Source organism: Brugia malayi (assembly GCF_000002995.4).
Source record: "Brugia malayi strain FR3 genome assembly, contig: Bm_v4_ChrX_scaffold_001, whole genome shotgun sequence".
NCBI lineage: Eukaryota > Metazoa > Nematoda > Chromadorea > Rhabditida > Onchocercidae > Brugia > Brugia malayi.
This window is the reverse complement of record NW_025062479.1, coordinates 4,036,349-4,055,433: the sequence shown is the minus strand read 5'-3', so window position 1 is coordinate 4,055,433 and position 19,085 is coordinate 4,036,349. Positions and strand designations below refer to the sequence as shown.

The window sequence follows — 19,085 nt, the reverse complement described above, 5'->3', positions numbered from 1 at the left end:
ATAGTTTCCTGATTTAGATAATATTTGCTTAAAAAAGGAAAAAATTTATACATTTTATTTCCGGAACAAGCACAAAATAAAATTAAGAAATGCAAGATTAGCATCAAGGAATGTGCAAAGCCATAATTATTCATCGTTAATAGAGTATATAGAACGGATAAATCTCCCTAAACGTGACGTTCTATTTAACTGATCACTATATTCCCGAATCAACATTTTCACCAATTCTGTTGATTCTATTAATCGTGCACTAAGCAAAACATTTTCCGCTTTAAGTTGTTCCATTTTCGAAATGCTATCAGGAGCTATTGTTCTTCGACGTATCCATGTGCTTCTAGCAGTCAAGCAGTCACCCGCTGGTTGTCCAATTTGCCAATTTTCAAAGCTCTCCACACAACTAGCGGAGCATTTTGCAAAGTAAGCACGCAATTCTATGATTTTTTCACGAGCCGAACAAAGTCGCCCGCTCAGTTTTTTGATTTCGTTCTTCAAATGCGCATGTTCCTGCAGAATATCAACATTCTTAATGCTATAAATGAGCTTCAGTTTTCCAAAATTTCTCTTCGTCTTTATTTCCTCTATTTTGATTTCAAAACTAACAGTATAAGAAATAACTTTAAAACTTAGTCCCCGGCACTATCTCTTTACATCTTTATTGGAAAGAATACCTTCGTTATAATTTTTATACAAACCCAAACAGTAATGCAATCTGGCAATTATTAATTCCATAAAACAACAATTCACTTGAAACAGACCAGAATAAGAGCAAAATATACTGGAAAATGGAATAAAATACTCACTTCGGTTATGCTATCAGCACTAGAGATAACATCCTCAAAACCACTTTCAACGATATTATTCTCACCTGCTACGGCTGCATGAATCTGCCTTAGCTTTGTTCTTATCATTTCATAATGGGAGCATTTGCCGTGCACCATCTAAACACACTAAATGGAATCAGAAAAATTGTAGAAGTGATTACTGTACACTTTTTGTCAGAAATAAAAATTGTAATTCAGAAATGATCACTCCACATAAATATGCAGAGAAATATGCAGTTAGTGAAGCACTGACAAAGAAGAAAACTATATTAAGGTTTTCTGGGTCAGAAATAAAGCTATAACAATTTTACTTTACAAAATGGCGTTGGCGGTGGCAATGTCTTCTCTATATTCAACATATCAATATTATTACTCTGATTAAACATATTATATGAATCACCACTTTTCCTGAAAAGTAAAATTAAACTAGATGTTAGGGACCGGAATTTATTAGTCACAAAATTACTAAATTTTTATAGAAGTTTTTGGATAAAAATCGAACAGTGGTAGACTGTTTCAAAAAACATTAGTACTACTTTTTTATTAATCGAAAACCAATGTATACTGTTACATATAAAATGCAAAAGTTAATGATGGAAAACTGTCATTTTTATGATTTTTTATCCTTCCTAGTTTTCTTTCTAAAGCTAAGTTTTACCGGAACTCTTCCACCAAAGTACTGCACTGTGGCCGTTTAATGCTGAATAGAGATTGAGATTGAACTGAGCCATACGTCTGAATGCTTTTCATATTTTCAACAGTAATACTTTCGCCATTATACTGATAAATAACACATCAATTAACACTTAATGTTCGATAGTCGTCAATAGCTATTTGCTGCTTATTATTCTTAACAACTAATACTTTTCTCTCTTCCGCAGAAGAGTTAACAAGAAATGTGAAAAAAAAAATTTGTTTATTTAATTACGTGTCTGATTTCAAGTTTTAAAAATTTTAAAATTGTAAAATAAGATCTTAAATCCCTAAAATAAAGTCTTTACCCCAAGTTTACGAGCAAATAATTGTGAATTGTCATATGTAGAAGGAGACATGACTGTTTTTAGGCAATTTAATTCGCATCCAAATTCTTCCTATAAATTTTTTATGTAAGAATTTTTTTTTAACACGAGTTTCTTGAAATGAATTATTGTGCTCGATTCTATATGTCGAAACTGGAACTTAAAAAATTTAATGAGAACATAGAAAGTTGCCTGCAATCGACCGATCATTTTCATTTTTTCCTCTGCGAATTTTCGCTCTAAAGTGTTTCTTTCGATAACTAACTGTATTTGAAATTGGCGCCGTTCCTTCTCGAAACTACAACACTGTGTTATTAATGAAGTCAAAGAAGTTTTCCAAAAATTCTTCATTTTGTGAAATAATATTTGAGCTCAAATTTTGTGCAGGTTTATAAACATAACTTTGTGGCATCGAAAAAGAGTAAATTATGCACGTCTTATAAAGAACTTGGAGAAGCAACATCTTCTGAAGAGCTTGCTGAATTTAAGACAATAAATTTAATAATCCTCAATCATAAAAAAGTTGCCTTTGTGTAATTCGTTGTTGCTGATCAATTAAAGCATCTGCAAGAGTCTTATTAGCAGAGTGTTTTAAAGCCACAATCTCTTTTCGATGCTGCTCTTTGATTCTCTCCACACTGTCGTGTGGACCGTCCAGCAAAGTTTGTTTGAGCTTTTTATTCAGTGTAACATCTGATATCTTTTCTTTATCATTCCTTGCATTCACTACCCACTCATCTAAAGCATTACCAATAACTTGGTAGTAAATGATGTTCGAATCATTTACATTATCATTTTAAAAAACATAAGTTACGAAATGAATAAACATGATTTTTGAATATGATGCATATACTTGATGACGAATTGTCCATAGTCCTAGCAATTCGGTCATGCCGACGTTTTCGTTCCTTGACTTTCAACATACGACGCCTTCTGAATCTCATAAAAATAGACTCCGGTTCACTTTCCATCTCTGAATAATTTCGTAGAGTATAATATTTTATTGTAAAAACATTTTAGCGATCACCAGAATATACCTGATCAACGGTTTATTATAAGATCAAAAAATGATAGTTACCTGATAGTGTATCAATTGGTCTATCTTCCTTACGCCTTTTTAAAGCCAACATTTCCAATCTAAACGTACTGGTCCAGTGAAAATAAAGTGGCTCAACCGTGTTGAAACGACTATTGCGTTTTTTCCGATTAATTGTTAATTCTTGTATTTTTTCCCGTAACCTCTGAAAAATTTTGCAGAATTACTGTAATAGCTAATTCTGAAACAACCAATTCATTCATGACAATTTACATCATGATGTAATAAACAAGTAATTCATATCATGATGCACTAAAAAATTTTCATAGTCCCTTTCGCTATTTTATAAACTAAAGAATGAATCCAATCAGGTTTTGCAATAGTAACAGAAGACTGATATTTTACCCTACAAAGGAGTACAAAGTCCTCAAAATAAAATCCAGTCCATTCGTTTTATGTTTTTTTTCAGAAGTGATGTGTTCTATGCTCTGAAGAAGAATTTATGTGCTTATTATTTACATAAATATTTAAACTCATTTCTACAGTTCCATCAAAAACCTTGTTGTGAGTAATAAGTAATTCAACACGACGTCTCAGCATCATCGTTGGCTGCGTTTCTTCCATTAGCCGCGGTTGTAATGCCTTATTCAGCTCGCTGCGTAGATGTCGGTTCATTTGCTCTGATTGCTGCACCGTTTCAGATAATTCCTTTGCTTCTTCTGTAATTCGTGCGTACTGCCGTTCAAGCAATTGCAAACGAGTACGATACGATGACTCATTTTTTCGAAATTCAGCAAGTTTTTCTTCTGCCTAAAAACAATTCTAGACCATTTTTTTTTTTCTTAATCACCTATGAAACATTCAAAATAACCTTTTCCAATTCAGCTAGCAAGTCTTTTTTTTCTTGAGAGAACTGCTCCTCGATTTGACTTATTTTTTTCCGATAGCCTTCATCAAAACTCCTATAATAAAAAGTAATTTTTTAAAAAATTGGTAATTATCAGCATTTTAACAAAAAAAAAACGCTATAAATAAGACTGCACATATAGAACACAGAAAATGACTTCAGGTACTAAATTCTTTAGTAAAACCAACCTACACCGTTGCTCATATGTCTGCTCAATGGAGAGTTGATTTTGCTCTAATTCTTCGATCAAAAGAACATGTCTCTGATTCGCCTGCTGGAATTGTTTGTAAAAATGTTCTGCACGCAATTCAGCCTCCTTTAGCGAACACCTGAAACGTAAGTTCTCTAACTTTCATCCAGAAGTTCCATTTTCAGTACTCTTTAGAATCCACTTTGAAAAAAGAATGACTGAAATTGATGGTAAGAACAAAAATATTAAATCGCGAAAACCAGAATAACAGCATAATATAAACATACCTTAGGTGATCGATAAAAGCATGAAGTGAAAGCAGAGCAACTCGAATTACTGGGGAGGCAGTCGATGCAGCTACTAAAGTACCTAACTGTCGCTCCAGACTACCACTAAGTGAGATAGCATTGATCGTCCCTTCAAGTGGTTGTCCGGAAACCTTAATAGAATAAAAACATCGTAACTTACAAAATGAAGTTCTTATATTTCCATTTAAAAATTCAACTAACATTTAACAATATCCCACTCATTTTACCTTCAAAACATATAAACCCTGTTCCATGCTAATACCGCACGCTCGCCAATGTTCCAACAATTCCTGGCATCGAATGCTTCTAAAAATTAAGATGCATTCTCTGTCGTTGTTTGTGTTGTAGGAAGATTTCGATTTCAAAGGAAGGTTAGTGTTTAACAAACAATAGATTAAAAATTTGATACAGAAACTACATGATTACCCAGTGTTGGAAAGATCCAATGCCTCGAACAAATTCACTGAAGGTATGAAAGTTTCAGTAATAAAATTCACTTCTTCGCTTAACCACTTCTGCATTTGATATTCAGCAAGAAATTGTGCTAATGTGATGCGTCCTATATGGCTAGTATCCGCATGGTCAAAAAGCTTATCGATCTCCATTATCCCAAGACTGAAAGGCTGTTTTCCAAAAAACATTTTCAAGATCTAAAGTATAGTATAAGGAAGGAGTCATTTTACGGGAAAATACTTAACTTCACATGTTACACTGCAAAAGGGATTTTTTTTGCTGCATATCTAAAGTTTACCTATTTAGTTCTGGCGTATGCCCGCACAAAATACGAATGTCGTAGCGAGTTAAAAAACCACAGGGTTCAATTCCAAGTTCCAACAAATTTTTTTCTGCATTACTTTCAAGATTTTCTGCTACCGTGGAAACGCTGATAATATCTGGCAGCAACTGCATAAACCGTTCTTTGAACATCTTCAAATGAATTTTTTTAAAGCCACCTGTTTTTCTTTTTCCACAAACCAGTTCTCAGTTTTCCATCATCAAATCTAGGAGTTTGGGTTATCAGAAAAGGTTCGCCAAAGAAATGAAAGATTTATATTTACACCAAAAAAAACTTCGAACAATATTATATACCGTAAAGTCGACAACTGTACAACCACCGAGTATTCGTTCAAGTATGACATCAGTAAAAGAACAAAGGTTGAGTTTAATGCATAAATCCTGTAAGCCAGTAGCGTCCAAGTGTGTGTCGCCATTTTTTACGCAACTTAGAAACAGCTTCAAAAAAACTAAATTTTTCTTTTTCAAATAAATCGTTTGTATAATGAATCCTTAAAGCTCTTTACAAAGTCAATATATTAACGAAAAAATACAACGAACAAAAAACTCACTCTGTTGAGCTCTTTGACATGAATATTTTCATCGTCTAACACCGAAGTTGTCATTCGTTATAAATACATTAATACATATTCTACATTAGTGTATCTCCTGCAATAAGAAATGATTGTCACTTTCGTGATTATGATGAATAACGAAAAATAATAACAGCAACAAATTTATTCAGAATGCGACTTCAGCATTGCATGGTTTAACATAAAGATAAATTAAACTGAAATATTAACAGGAATTATAAATTAAAAGTCTAAGCAACAAATAGTGTTTCAGTAGAAAGAAAGAAACAGGAACTTGTCCTTAAGATTTAAATTAAGATATGGCACAGCGTTTAGTCTAGGAGAAAGGTTATTTAGGCAAAATCTTCAACATATCACTTCTACATCACAGTACCAATTGTTAATAGCTAGATCAGAAGAAACAATCAGTCACCTAGCAAATGAAAAATATGCTACCACATATATATGTATATATTCTACTGGACTTCCACACGATCAGCACCTCAACTTTTTGCAACGGATATCGTCTTGGCACAATTTTGTGCTATCTACTGAAGGCAGGACAATTCGGAAGTGTGTGGTGGCCTGAAGTATTCTGGCTGCAATCACCGGAGCACCATCAATCCAGCAAGTTTCTTTGATGCATGTTGAAACCTGTTTCGCCTTGCGGTGTCATTGTGTCATTTCAGTCAAAGTAAGATGTAGTAGGAATCGTGTTCTATAAAAATCAATTAAATTTATTGGAGGTCATAGCCCAAATAGATCGTGCAAATGTTCCAGAAAGGTATCTGCGATAGAAAAGTAGAATGGTGGACTGACCTTTACTTTACTGTATAATAATTCATTAATTGGCCCAAACTAAATTCATCGTTCTAAAGGATGCTTTGCTTAACAAAACAGAGAAAACTTCGTTGTTGACAAAACAGGTGATTGTATGAGAGTGAATACAATATGAAATAAGAATGAAAACTTCACTGGATGACACCTCAGTTAACGAATGAATAAAGAAATGACAAAATGAATCAGTTAAGCAGTGCATATTCGGTGAAAAACAAAAGTTTGAAAAGCCAATAAATCGAGTAGACGAATTACTGATGTTAAGAAAGTAAGAAGGAAAGAAGAATGGAAGGTTTCCATAACGGGCCTCCAAAACTTTTGAATCTCAAAAAACTGATAAGGTGATCCAAAAAATTTTATGTAGTTAACAATTGGAGAACGGCGTCCTGTCAACAATCAAAAATATCCTACTCACCATTACACCAAAACAATATACCGTCAGGAAGTCATGGATGTAGGTGGATGAAATCTCACTCACAAAAAAATATTTTGAACTGCCGTTACAACTGCCAGTAACAGCTGTTCAGAAGAATTGTTCATTTCATTGTACGCAAAACAATGAACAAAGACATGAAATCCTCACTATTCCTATTGTAAATTCAATAATTTTATTGGTCTAGTAAAACTTAGGATATAGTGTTGGTGAAACGTAGTAATAATTCATCCTTACGATGTTAAGTTTTCATCTTTAACTATCATGATCATTCCTGGAATTATACCAAACGGTATTTCTGGTATTTTAACGAATTTCCCATTCCAAAGCTTTTCATCAAATTTTGTTATTTTTCATTATTTTAAAAATCTTACCATTACTTCAAAAATTAAATTTACTCACTCCTCATTACTTTCAATCTAACTATTCGAAAAATCTTGAAAAAGAGGATTCCACTTGAAGGACTAAATACACAAAATATAACAAGTCCCACATTATGTAATATATGTTATATATAAATCATTCCTAAATATTTTATACAGCAGTAGACAGTTTTGATAATATTAATCTCACAACTTTTTCGCCAAATAAGAACGAAAGACAACGTTGTGTGCTTTTGTGAATATGTTAGTCACACGCCTTTGAGATGATTGAAGGGTTGCCGCAATGACGTATTCGTCGAATTTCTGATTTACCACATCTTCTGCGACATCAGGAATCATACTGGTTATTTCCGGAGCACTAGCCACCTGTTAAAGATGTAATCAAGATTTATACGGTAAATAAAAGGATTTGAACTTCGAAAAATGCATGCATTTCTGCATTTCGGACGAATTACAATAAATTACCTTTCGACGGATCCACTCACGAAAAATACCAGTTTCGACAAACCATTCGGTAAAACGTCGAGCAGATTTAGAAGAGTGTGAGGCGATCAGTTGAGCCTTGCTAGTCCGAATAGATTCAAAATCACCATTTGATTCGGCGACAAATGCCGCATAGAAGCCACAACCTTTATAGGGCCAAATTAAAGCTGCAAACCAAGATAGCATTGCCTGAAAGCTTCTTTTTCGGCATAAAATAAATTTCAGTAATTGAAAATAAAAGATGAAATAAAAAAACTATCTTCTTACATTCGTCGTTCAAACTGAATTTCCACCCAGTTCATCAAAAGTTATTTCTCAGCCCAAAACAAAAACCTACTTTCTGAAGCAAAAGATCAGCGCGAGGGCCTTCACCAACAGCGATAGCTTCTTTGAGTTTTATAGCAAGACTTACTGCAAGCTTCCTGGGGACCAAAAGTTTCTCACATAATGCGAATGCGTTTTTTGCTTTATAATCAATACTCTCACTTGCAGTATACAGTTCGGTAAGTTGTGGCACAAATATGCCGCCATCGAGATCGACTATAACAAGGTCGTCCTCAAAACAAAGTGCCTAATACTTTCGAAGTTATATTTGGTTCATAATATGACGAACGTTTGCAAATACAATACTGAAGAACTTTTAACTTGTAAAACCTACCTGGGTAAGATCATCAGTGCACTGATTCTTATCCTTGGCAGCCAAAGACTTCAATTTATACATGTTTGTCCTAAAATTTATTCGAGACTGAATAGCACCAATGCTTCAACAGCAGTAAACAAACTGACTGCATCGATAAATTAAAATGTTAAATAAATCGCAAAAGTAGCAAAGAAAAACACGGGGTAAAAAGAACTAACTGACCTTAACAACCCCATCAGATATGGTGTTGGAGAATTTACTATTTCTAACAAAGAATCTGGTAGAACTGGGATTAATGTATAAGGCCATGAAAATGGATGCAATAGACAAGCGACCGACTGAACCGCGTGGCAAACGCATTGTACCTGCAACTACTTAATAAAGTAATCTTCAACTCATAATGCTATAATATTTTCATTCTCGTTTTCCTTAACTTTTGGAAATTTAATATATATTTCTTCCTCACATCACTGACTAGTTAGTTGACTCATTTCCTTACTTCAAATATATCTTCCTTCATTAACTAATTAGCTAACCCACTATTTCATCCATGAATTATTCAACTGCAAAGCATTTAAATACATAAACATTTGAAAAACTACCGAACCACCAGCAATGATAACTCGTTGTTCAGCCAGTAATGCTGCAATTATAGCAACTGTAATTTCTGGCCCCATGCGTCGCACAATTCCAGAACAATCTGATTGACCCAGTGTAGGACCTTGTCCTCGAATCACAATATTCCGTTTGAATCCATCTTTTGCTTTTTCGAAAACATGCAGAGAACTGCCTGAAATGAGATACTAATTACTCAGTAGCTGCAGTCCAGTATAAGAGTGAAGTTCTTTCGAAGTACTAGAGATTCAAATTCTTTCCTAAACTCAGATATATAAATTATCTGAGAAAGTCTAATATTCTAACCGTCAGTAGGGAATGTGCATCGATAAACAACATTCAGCAAATTTTCCAGTTTTTTCAAATTATCGTGTAGATAACACACGCATTCTCGAGCAAGCGCAAAATAAAACAGTGGTGCATGAATCGGTGAAATGATAGCAAAAACTTCGGGCAAATCACCTTCTTTTGAAGACGTAGCTGTAAACAATCTTTATTGTAACTATTCACGGCGCAAAGTTATTTCCGTAAAAGCAAAAATGCAATTATATTTTACTTATCCGGGATAAAACGATATTTTCTGTAAGACTGTAAATATAGGTTACAGCTAATTGGTTTTAAATATTCAAAGGAATTGATCAATTTTTATGGTACAATAATCATTACATAACATCACTTTCTCCTTCACTATAAAATTATAAAAAACTGTAAATGTTAAAAAAGATAAAACACCTTCTTAAAAGTTACAAAAAAATATCAGAAGGAATACCCTGTTCGTTATTCAGTTCATGACGTCGTATCAAGTGACGTACGCAGTATGCGAAAGTTCTGAAATTCATTTCTATAACTATCACACTGCAAGAGAAGAATAAGAAATGAATAATATACAATACGTAGAGCAATAAAGTAGTAAAAGGTGCAGACTGAAAAACATAGTAATTATGAATTGCAATCAAACTGGAACAAGTATAGGAGTAATAAGGTATGAAAACAAAAGGATTAAATACTTTGAAGGCTTAAAAATAAGAGTCAAACTAGGCTACTGTTATTGGCATTTCTCATTTGCAAGTATATTACCAGGCAGTCTATATATACAGAAACTTAAGCTTAATAACTGAGATATTCAAAAGGAAAAATATTTATAGCACACTGTCTGAAAATAAGAATTAAATGTTTTGAAAGTAGAAAAGTTCCTCAAATAATATTTGCAATAAAATCTAACCTCTTTCCTGATTCATCTGTAAGAGTCAATGTAAATTCTTCGTTGCCTGGCCAGCGATCACTTTCCCTGAAGACTTTAGCTCGCGTGAAATCTGGGATAAACAAATCTGGACAATCACTGCGTGAACTGTGGCCTTCATTCATATGTTGATCTAAAATTTGCATTCAAAAAGCAAGCTCATGCTAAATGACGAGTCCTGGCATACCTCCTGTAATAAACTAAATACAAATAAGCAATAGGCAAAAATAGAAAATTTGAAATGGTCGGAATTCCAAAAATACTTACTATTTCTTTCTGGATAAATATAAGCAATACAGGGTACATAATCACATCTGATATTTTCGTACGGTAAACCGTTCACCTCATTTCTGAAAATTTTCCTGCAAAATGCATACAGCGGGAAAATGCCTTTATTTTCCTTGCCGTTATTAAAACGGTTTCCTCACAGAGTTCAAAGAAAGATTTTGCTTAGGCAAATCAACACAAAATCAGTAATAAATCTTTCACTTCAATCAAAACAAATATCTACCACTGTAATGAAAATTAATCAAAATTTCACACTATTTTACAATTCAAAGTATCGATTGTTTCAAATGAACACCTTTTAACAAGATTTATTATGAGGGCACGGTCAAATAGATGTGATTCCATACATCCATAAAAGGCATTTAAGTGCTTATCATAAAGAGCCAATGTGCTTCGATGAACCAGTTTTGCTCGGGTTACTTGCCTTTTCAGCTTAAAATTTACACCACTGCTTTCGTCCTGAATTTTGCTATATTATCAGTTTGAATAAGAAAGTTGGAACTATTCCCACTCTTGCAAAATCGACAAGGCGAGCAAAATGTTATCAATCAATAATAGACAAGCGTTTGTCTAATCCCTTTAGTGGTACCCGTCAAAGACTTAACCAATTACCCCGAAATAAAAGTAAAGCGTGCTTCGTTTAAAATAAATATTGGGTGCATCTTTCCACTTCAGCAAAGCAATCGATATAACTTACTGAATCACAGAGACATGACAGGCTTTGTTGAGAAGTTTGTTTTTTTGTAACAATTTCATTAAAACGTTCACTGAACAGAACAGATTGACGCTTTGCCGTTATAAAATCATTCCTTAAATGATTTTAATTAATATCAAAGAAACTAAATCACTGTTTGGAAATTAGCTAATAGCGGACAACAAGTAACAAGCAAAGAAATGACCTCAACTTGTGAAATCTATCGGACCAGTGTAATGTGATATCTCCGAATTTTGGTCAAAACTAATCATCCCTTTCATCTACCATTTTTTGTATGATTGCTGTATTCAAAATTATAGCATCACGTAAATTTTGACTGGAAAAATTTAGTAAACAGATATGTTGTCACAGGTGTAATGAATCATAGACAGGCATACACAAAAGTTAACAAATCGATAGGAATCTTGGATTGAGAAAGGTCTGTTTACTGAATATGTTTTTCAGTTCTTCTTTCAAAATAAGAGGAAATACACAAACAGATATGGATATATATATATATATATATATATATATGTGTCTGTGCGTGTGTGTTTGTATAGATATATTTTAAGAGATGAGTTGGAGAAAATGGTATCGAAACAATTTGCTAACAAAAATATAAATTTAACTGAGAACCATCGATCGAAATTCTATCTGCTTCCTCGCATACCACGTGGTTAGTGAAACTCTTGTGAAAATTGAGTTCATTTCATCTTAAGGCTCAGTAGTTTCGAATCTTTTAAATAATTCGTAAAAGAAAAAGAAAATGAACATTTTCTAAACAAATTACTGTCGTCACCAAGCTCAAACTAAGTTTTGAGAACCTCCAAATAACAAAATAGACCAAATAAAATTGCATTACATTTATAAAACTAAGAATTGTCTTATTTCACGTAGAAAACCGTTTATTTTGTATTCATCTTTCAAACAGACTATTTACACGGTTTCAGCTCCTTATTTAGTTGACCTCATTGTTGTGTAGCTACTAATTGTAAATTATCCTTGAATGTACGAGGTTAACTACTTTTGCTTAACCGATGTCTTAGACTGATTATTCTTTCGGCAGATCAGCTTCGTATTATAAATCATGTACTTTGTTTATGCATATTGTTTGCTATGTACTGAGGTCACTCATGTTCACCGGGAAGTGTGTGTATGTTTTTCCAAAAAACTAGCAGAGCTCAACCAAGAGGCAGTTCGACCACAAAAAGGGGTTTTCACTACTTGCACCTCAATTCTTCTCTATAAAATTTGTTGTATTATTGCTTATGTTGATAAAAGAATTATTATATTCCTGTGAATTATTAGAATTATTATATTATATATTCATTTCACATATTAACATTTACATCAAACGAATCTTCCCGAGATCAATAAAACTCTCCCAGAAAAATCAAACTTCATCTACAACTATTACAGAACATGTAGATTTGATCTTACCATTACAATAACACACTGCAGCAAGTGACAGGTTCATATGCTTCAACTGGTGTAACTGTTGACTTACCCATTGAAGTAAACATAATAAATAACAATCAACTTTAACCCTTACCACAATATCCTTTAAATGTTTTCCCTACCATTCTACGAATAAGCAAATCAATGAAATAAATATAATAAAAACAACCTTGCAACTTTGTGATGAGAGATGGGACGATTCGATCTCGACATCCGCTTCTCTACAAACAAATTCTATATGCTTAATCAGTTGAACAGAAAAAAAAAAATAATAATAATTCGATTCATGAGAGATTTAAACTAAATGATGCAGTGGATATGCAAATAAAATAATAAATTTCGTGGTGTAATGAGAGAATTATCAGAGAATTGCATGCCATTGAAAATTCATATAATATTCGTCCTAAACGCAATTAAAAATAAAACCTCGCTTACATTCCAGCTTAAAATTTTTTCACACCCATAATTTACAGCTAAGCATGCGGTCAATTAATCTCGAAAGATGTTTATATGATAAGGTCCCAGCTTTCAACAAAAGAGTTACTCTCGAAAGAATTTACAGAAGAGTTTACAAGTGAAACGAGGCCAAATAAGTAGTACCCTTCCTTTTCCTATGTAAGGAAAAAGTATCACAGCAACCTATTTTGCTGATTTGTAGTGCTTCTATGATATTATAAGTAACGTCGTTTTATCATCCACATTACAGAACAATTCCATTTCTCTTATCGATCGCATTGACATTTGGAGCACATTTTACAGCAAAACCATTGAAAAAGTGGCTAAAAGTTTTCAATAAAATGTTGCGTGAAGGTCAAAGTACACCATTTTGTGTATCACTCTTACCATTGCTCAATTTCGATTGGTTTAGAACAGTTATCTGGTGTAGAAAATTAACCTAATAAGCCTTCTAAGTTTTCTTCAGCCTTATTCTCATTTCAAGTTAATGCAGTCAACTAATTTTTTAAAAAAATATTGTCTAATTTATTCCGTTAGTATCATGTCGCTTTCCAATTCATAGCAAACATGATTAAATGTGATGACAATTTTCGGGCTGTTTATGGAGTTTAAGACGAAATGGAAGTATTGAAACTGCCACTTGTTTTTAACTTCACAGCCCTGCTTCACAGTCTTATAATTTATATTTCGGTATCGGCTACTTTTTAATTTCTAATATCGCAGGCAGCTTACAAAAACCAAAAAAATATTTTTTCTAATTCTTACATTCACCCACAATCTCTCGTTTTTTGGAAAATGTTAACAGAACTTCCATAAAGTTTCCTTCTTCTGTTTTTATGCAGCTGTAATTTCGTTTCAGCTTATCAAGGAAGTTGAATTACACACACTTAATTTCATATAATCAAAATGCATATATTAAGGTATTTTTCTTTACGATTTGTTTGAATAGAGCTATGACTCATCTGTTCTAGTTAGATTTCTTTATAACTTCGCCGTATTTGCTTGAACGTTTCTAATTAAGGCAACGGCATTATAGTTATTCATTAAAGAACTGGGAAAAATATGCAAATAGATAGCAAATGTCTGAAAAATATCGATATCTAAAAAAATTAATTTCCCACTTACATTTTTAGTATTGTTCTCTTAAGAAAAAACTATAGCTTCGTAAGATTCAAATTCAGAGGTAACCATTACATTCAAAGTTTTTTTTTTTTTTTTTTTGAAATCAAACATTAACAATAAAATATTGTCGATTTTTGCTTATTTCTTTTATATATTTTAAATAAAAACAACGGAGATCTGTTCCGAAACATTTTTTCTAACTAATTTTTATTTTGGAACACTATAAATAATTACACATATAATGCATCCTCAGCAGCTTAAAAATGAGTCATTGTTTTTAAAGACAGTTCTTTCCAAATTTTTGTTTTAAAAGTTTAACTGTTCTTCAAAGAAAATAAATAGTTGCATCTAGAAACTTGGAGATTTGCATTAAAAGTCCATACGTAAGTGCAAAATATCTGTTCTGTACACATCGACCTCTAATAGCTAATAGCACAATTTGATGCATTTCATGCGCATTTAAGTCATCGAATCATTCTTGGTAGAATCTGATTGAATTGCTGAGGTTTCTGAAATAAAGATGCTGTTAGTGCATATTTGTTTTAAAGAAAATTTCTAGCTTTGTTGTCAAATGTAAGTGTGGAATTCTGCTTCAAATTCTAGCAAATTTTTTCAATTTTAGCAATTTCAATTGTAAATTTATTGTGAAAAATTGAATGAAAATTTGAAAAGAACAGGATGGAGAGGGAAATTCAGGTTCTTTTTTTTCAAAATAGAAATGTAGAAGTAGCTGAAATATAATTTCAAACGACTGCCATCATTCAAAACTGAAAAATGAAACAGAAGTAAGACGAAAAGTTTACTCGAAAGGAAATGAAGAACTGTAATGACATATTGACTGAATCATGTAATGTGTCCAAAAATCTTTCGTCCAAAAATCGTGCGAAATCTTTGAGATATGTTTAATTCAAACGGTTTTTGACGCACGATTTAAAGGAAATAGCTAGAGAAAAGCATTGTGAAAGTATTGCTTAGAAAATTCAAAAGGTTCAGCGTTTCCGATTTAAATAGGGCGTATACTGGAAAAACTGGAAAAACCGAAGCATTCACCGAATTTGTGAAAATTTGATTCGAAACAGTTAATACAGTACAGCGCAGGATTGTATATTTCGAAATCATCATGTTTCAAAATACTCAAAGTATTGAGTGGAAAACGAAGACAGTAATTCAAATCTCATTCACAAAAAAAACTGAGGAGTTCAATAAATAGAACATCGTGGATTAGCTTACTTAAAAAACAGTTGGCATGTTTATCAGTAATGTTTGATAACAAATTAATTATGCTAGTAAACAAGAATAGTTAAACTCTCTAAAGATCGCATTTACATTCGTCACTGTTGTCAGTAACAAAAGAATGAGGCTACTGTGGATTTATTTGAATACTAATGAGAATTTGAAATTAAATGATAGTACTTTTAAAAAAAATCAAATACATGCAGAAGTACAAGTTTTACGCATTCGGTAATTTAGGGTCCTTATTCTTACTCACCTTAGATTTGATTAAATTGAGGATGCAGAGTCCAGATGTGATTTACAGCAGTACGCTATTAGGTATAAAAAAAACTATAATGCAATCTGCTTTTCAATCATTGGAGGCAGTAGCACTGCATGACTCCCGATAAGGTACCGTACGGTGCAAAAAAGAAAGTGGATAAATAAACTTTGCAAAAAACTTTCAATTACTATCGTCAAATTAGTAAAATAAATCATTTTACTTTCCAACTGAGCGGTTTAGATGTTGATCCTCATTGACACTTTTTCTTGTTTCTTTCCTTAAAGTTCTTATTAACATATGCACTGTTGTACAATCAACGAGACCTAGCCATGGTCATTCCTACCGGCCTCGAAATCAGGAAATTCTTTAATAAGGCAGGTAAGCATATTTTTACTGCTTTGTTTCAAAAAACGACTTAAATTATTTGTAGAATGGTAGGGAAAACATTTAAAGGATATTGTGGTAAGGGTTAAAGTTGATTGTTATTTATTATGTTTACTTCAATGGGTAAGTCAACAGTTACACCAGTTGAAGCATATGAACCTGTCACTTGCTGCAGTGTGTTATTGTAATGGTAAGATCAAATCTACATGTTCTGTAATAGTTGTAGATGAAGTTTGATTTTTCTGGGAGAGTTTTATTGATCTCGGGAAGATTCGTTTGATGTAAATGTTAATATGTGAAATGAATATATAATATAATAATTCTAATAATTCACAGGAATATAATAATTCTTTTATCAACATAAGCAATAATACAACAAATTTTATAGAGAAGAATTGAGGTGCAAGTAGTGAAAACCCCTTTTTGTGGTCGAACTGCCTCTTGGTTGAGCTCTGCTAGTTTTTTGGAAAAACATACACACACTTCCCGGTGAACATGAGTGACCTCAGTACATAGCAAACAATATGCATAAACAAAGTACATGATTTATAATACGAAGCTGATCTGCCGAAAGAATAATCAGTCTAAGACATCGGTTAAGCAAAAGTAGTTAACCTCGTACATTCAAGGATAATTTACAATTAGTAGCTACACAACAATGAGGTCAACTAAATAAGGAGCTGAAACCGTGTAAATAGTCTGTTTGAAAGATGAATACAAAATAAACGGTTTTCTACGTGAAATAAGACAATTCTTAGTTTTATAAATGTAATGCAATTTTATTTGGTCTATTTTGTTATTTGGAGGTTCTCAAAACTTAGTTTGAGCTTGGTGACGACAGTAATTTGTTTAGAAAATGTTCATTTTCTTTTTCTTTTACGAATTATTTAAAAGATTCGAAACTACTGAGCCTTAAGATGAAATGAACTCAATTTTCACAAGAGTTTCACTAACCACGTGGTATGCGAGGAAGCAGATAGAATTTCGATCGATGGTTCTCAGTTAAATTTATATTTTTGTTAGCAAATTGTTTCGATACCATTTTCTCCAACTCATCTCTTAAAATATATCTATACAAACACACACGCACAGACACATATATATATATATATATATATATATATATATATATATATATATCCATATCTGTTTGTGTATTTCCTCTTATTTTGAAAGAAGAACTGAAAAACATATTCAGTAAACAGACCTTTCTCAATCCAAGATTCCTATCGATTTGTTAACTTTTGTGTATGCCTGTCTATGATTCATTACACCTGTGACAACATATCTGTTTACTAAATTTTTCCAGTCAAAATTTACGTGATGCTATAATTTTGAATACAGCAATCATACAAAAAATGGTAGATGAAAGGGATGATTAGTTTTGACCAAAATTCGGAGATATCACATTACACTGGTCCGATAGATTTCACAAGTTGAGGTCATTTCTTTGCTTGTTACTTGTTGTCCGCTATTAGCTAATTTCCAAACAGTGATTTAGTTTCTTTGATATTAATTAAAATCATTTAAGGAATGATTTTATAACGGCAAAGCGTCAATCTGTTCTGTTCAGTGAACGTTTTAATGAAATTGTTACAAAAAAACAAACTTCTCAACAAAGCCTGTCATGTCTCTGTGATTCAGTAAGTTATATCGATTGCTTTGCTGAAGTGGAAAGATGCACCCAATATTTATTTTAAACGAAGCACGCTTTACTTTTATTTCGGGGTAATTGGTTAAGTCTTTGACGGGTACCACTAAAGGGATTAGACAAACGCTTGTCTATTATTGATTGATAACATTTTGCTCGCCTTGTCGATTTTGCAAGAGTGGGAATAGTTCCAACTTTCTTATTCAAACTGATAATATAGCAAAATTCAGGACGAAAGCAGTGGTGTAAATTTTAAGCTGAAAAGGCAAGTAACCCGAGCAAAACTGGTTCATCGAAGCACATTGGCTCTTTATGATAAGCACTTAAATGCCTTTTATGGATGTATGGAATCACATCTATTTGACCGTGCCCTCATAATAAATCTTGTTAAAAGGTGTTCATTTGAAACAATCGATACTTTGAATTGTAAAATAGTGTGAAATTTTGATTAATTTTCATTACAGTGGTAGATATTTGTTTTGATTGAAGTGAAAGATTTATTACTGATTTTGTGTTGATTTGCCTAAGCAAAATCTTTCTTTGAACTCTGTGAGGAAACCGTTTTAATAACGGCAAGGAAAATAAAGGCATTTTCCCGCTGTATGCATTTTGCAGGAAAATTTTCAGAAATGAGGTGAACGGTTTACCGTACGAAAATATCAGATGTGATTATGTACCCTGTATTGCTTATATTTATCCAGAAAGAAATAGTAAGTATTTTTGGAATTCCGACCATTTCAAATTTTCTATTTTTGCCTATTGCTTATTTGTATTTAGTTTATTACAGGAGGTATGCCAGGACTCGTCATTTAGCATGAGCTTGCTTTTTGAATGCAAATTTTAGATCAACATATGAATGAAGGCCACAGTTCACGCAGTGATTGTCCAGATTTGTTTATCCCAGATTTCACGCGAGCTAAAGTCTTCAGGGAAAGTGATCGCTGGCCAGGCAACGAAGAATTTACATTGACTCTTACAGATGAATCAGGAAAGAGGTTAGATTTTATTGCAAATATTATTTGAGGAACTTTTCTACTTTCAAAACATTTAATTCTTATTTTCAGACAGTGTGCTATAAATATTTTTCCTTTTGAATATCTCAGTTATTAAGCTTAAGTTTCTGTATATATAGACTGCCTGGTAATATACTTGCAAATGAGAAATGCCAATAACAGTAGCCTAGTTTGACTCTTATTTTTAAGCCTTCAAAGTATTTAATCCTTTTGTTTTCATACCTTATTACTCCTATACTTGTTCCAGTTTGATTGCAATTCATAAT

General features: G+C 32.7%; 3 protein-coding genes across 3 annotated transcripts; 1 reads left to right on the top strand and 2 right to left on the bottom strand.

Annotated features, from left to right (window-relative positions):
• Positions 1 to 126: 126 nt before the first annotated feature.
• Positions 127 to 5,681, bottom strand: Bm5556 (Uncharacterized protein; the record flags this gene model as incomplete). The annotated part of the gene is made up of 18 exons (XM_001899469.2): positions 127 to 504; positions 801 to 938; positions 1,133 to 1,229; positions 1,480 to 1,601; positions 1,823 to 1,912; positions 2,033 to 2,138; positions 2,368 to 2,578; positions 2,694 to 2,813; positions 2,919 to 3,081; positions 3,435 to 3,686; positions 3,748 to 3,838; positions 3,972 to 4,112; positions 4,261 to 4,412; positions 4,509 to 4,587; positions 4,708 to 4,896; positions 5,033 to 5,208; positions 5,371 to 5,514; positions 5,628 to 5,681. 18 exons carry the CDS (start codon positions 5,679 to 5,681, stop codon positions 127 to 129), a joined length of 2,703 nt encoding a protein of 900 aa, XP_001899504.2.
• Positions 5,682 to 7,466: 1,785 nt separating this feature from the next.
• On the bottom strand, positions 7,467 to 12,911 carry Bm10957 (Uncharacterized protein; the record flags this gene model as incomplete). Its single annotated transcript, XM_001899470.2, has 13 exons — positions 7,467 to 7,646; positions 7,746 to 7,952; positions 8,101 to 8,319; positions 8,422 to 8,491; positions 8,626 to 8,768; positions 9,006 to 9,193; positions 9,325 to 9,498; positions 9,788 to 9,846; positions 10,241 to 10,391; positions 10,526 to 10,608; positions 10,842 to 11,005; positions 11,244 to 11,355; positions 12,868 to 12,911. The coding sequence occupies 13 exons, from the start codon at positions 12,909 to 12,911 to the stop codon at positions 7,467 to 7,469; spliced, it is 1,794 nt and encodes a 597-aa protein (XP_001899505.2).
• Positions 12,912 to 16,274: 3,363 nt separating this feature from the next.
• Positions 16,275 to 18,829, top strand: Bm10956 (Uncharacterized protein; the record flags this gene model as incomplete). The annotated part of the gene is made up of 5 exons (XM_043073550.1): positions 16,275 to 16,333; positions 17,687 to 17,798; positions 18,037 to 18,200; positions 18,434 to 18,516; positions 18,651 to 18,829. The coding sequence occupies 5 exons, from the start codon at positions 16,275 to 16,277 to the stop codon at positions 18,827 to 18,829; spliced, it is 597 nt and encodes a 198-aa protein (XP_042929484.1).
• Positions 18,830 to 19,085: the final 256 nt, after the last annotated feature.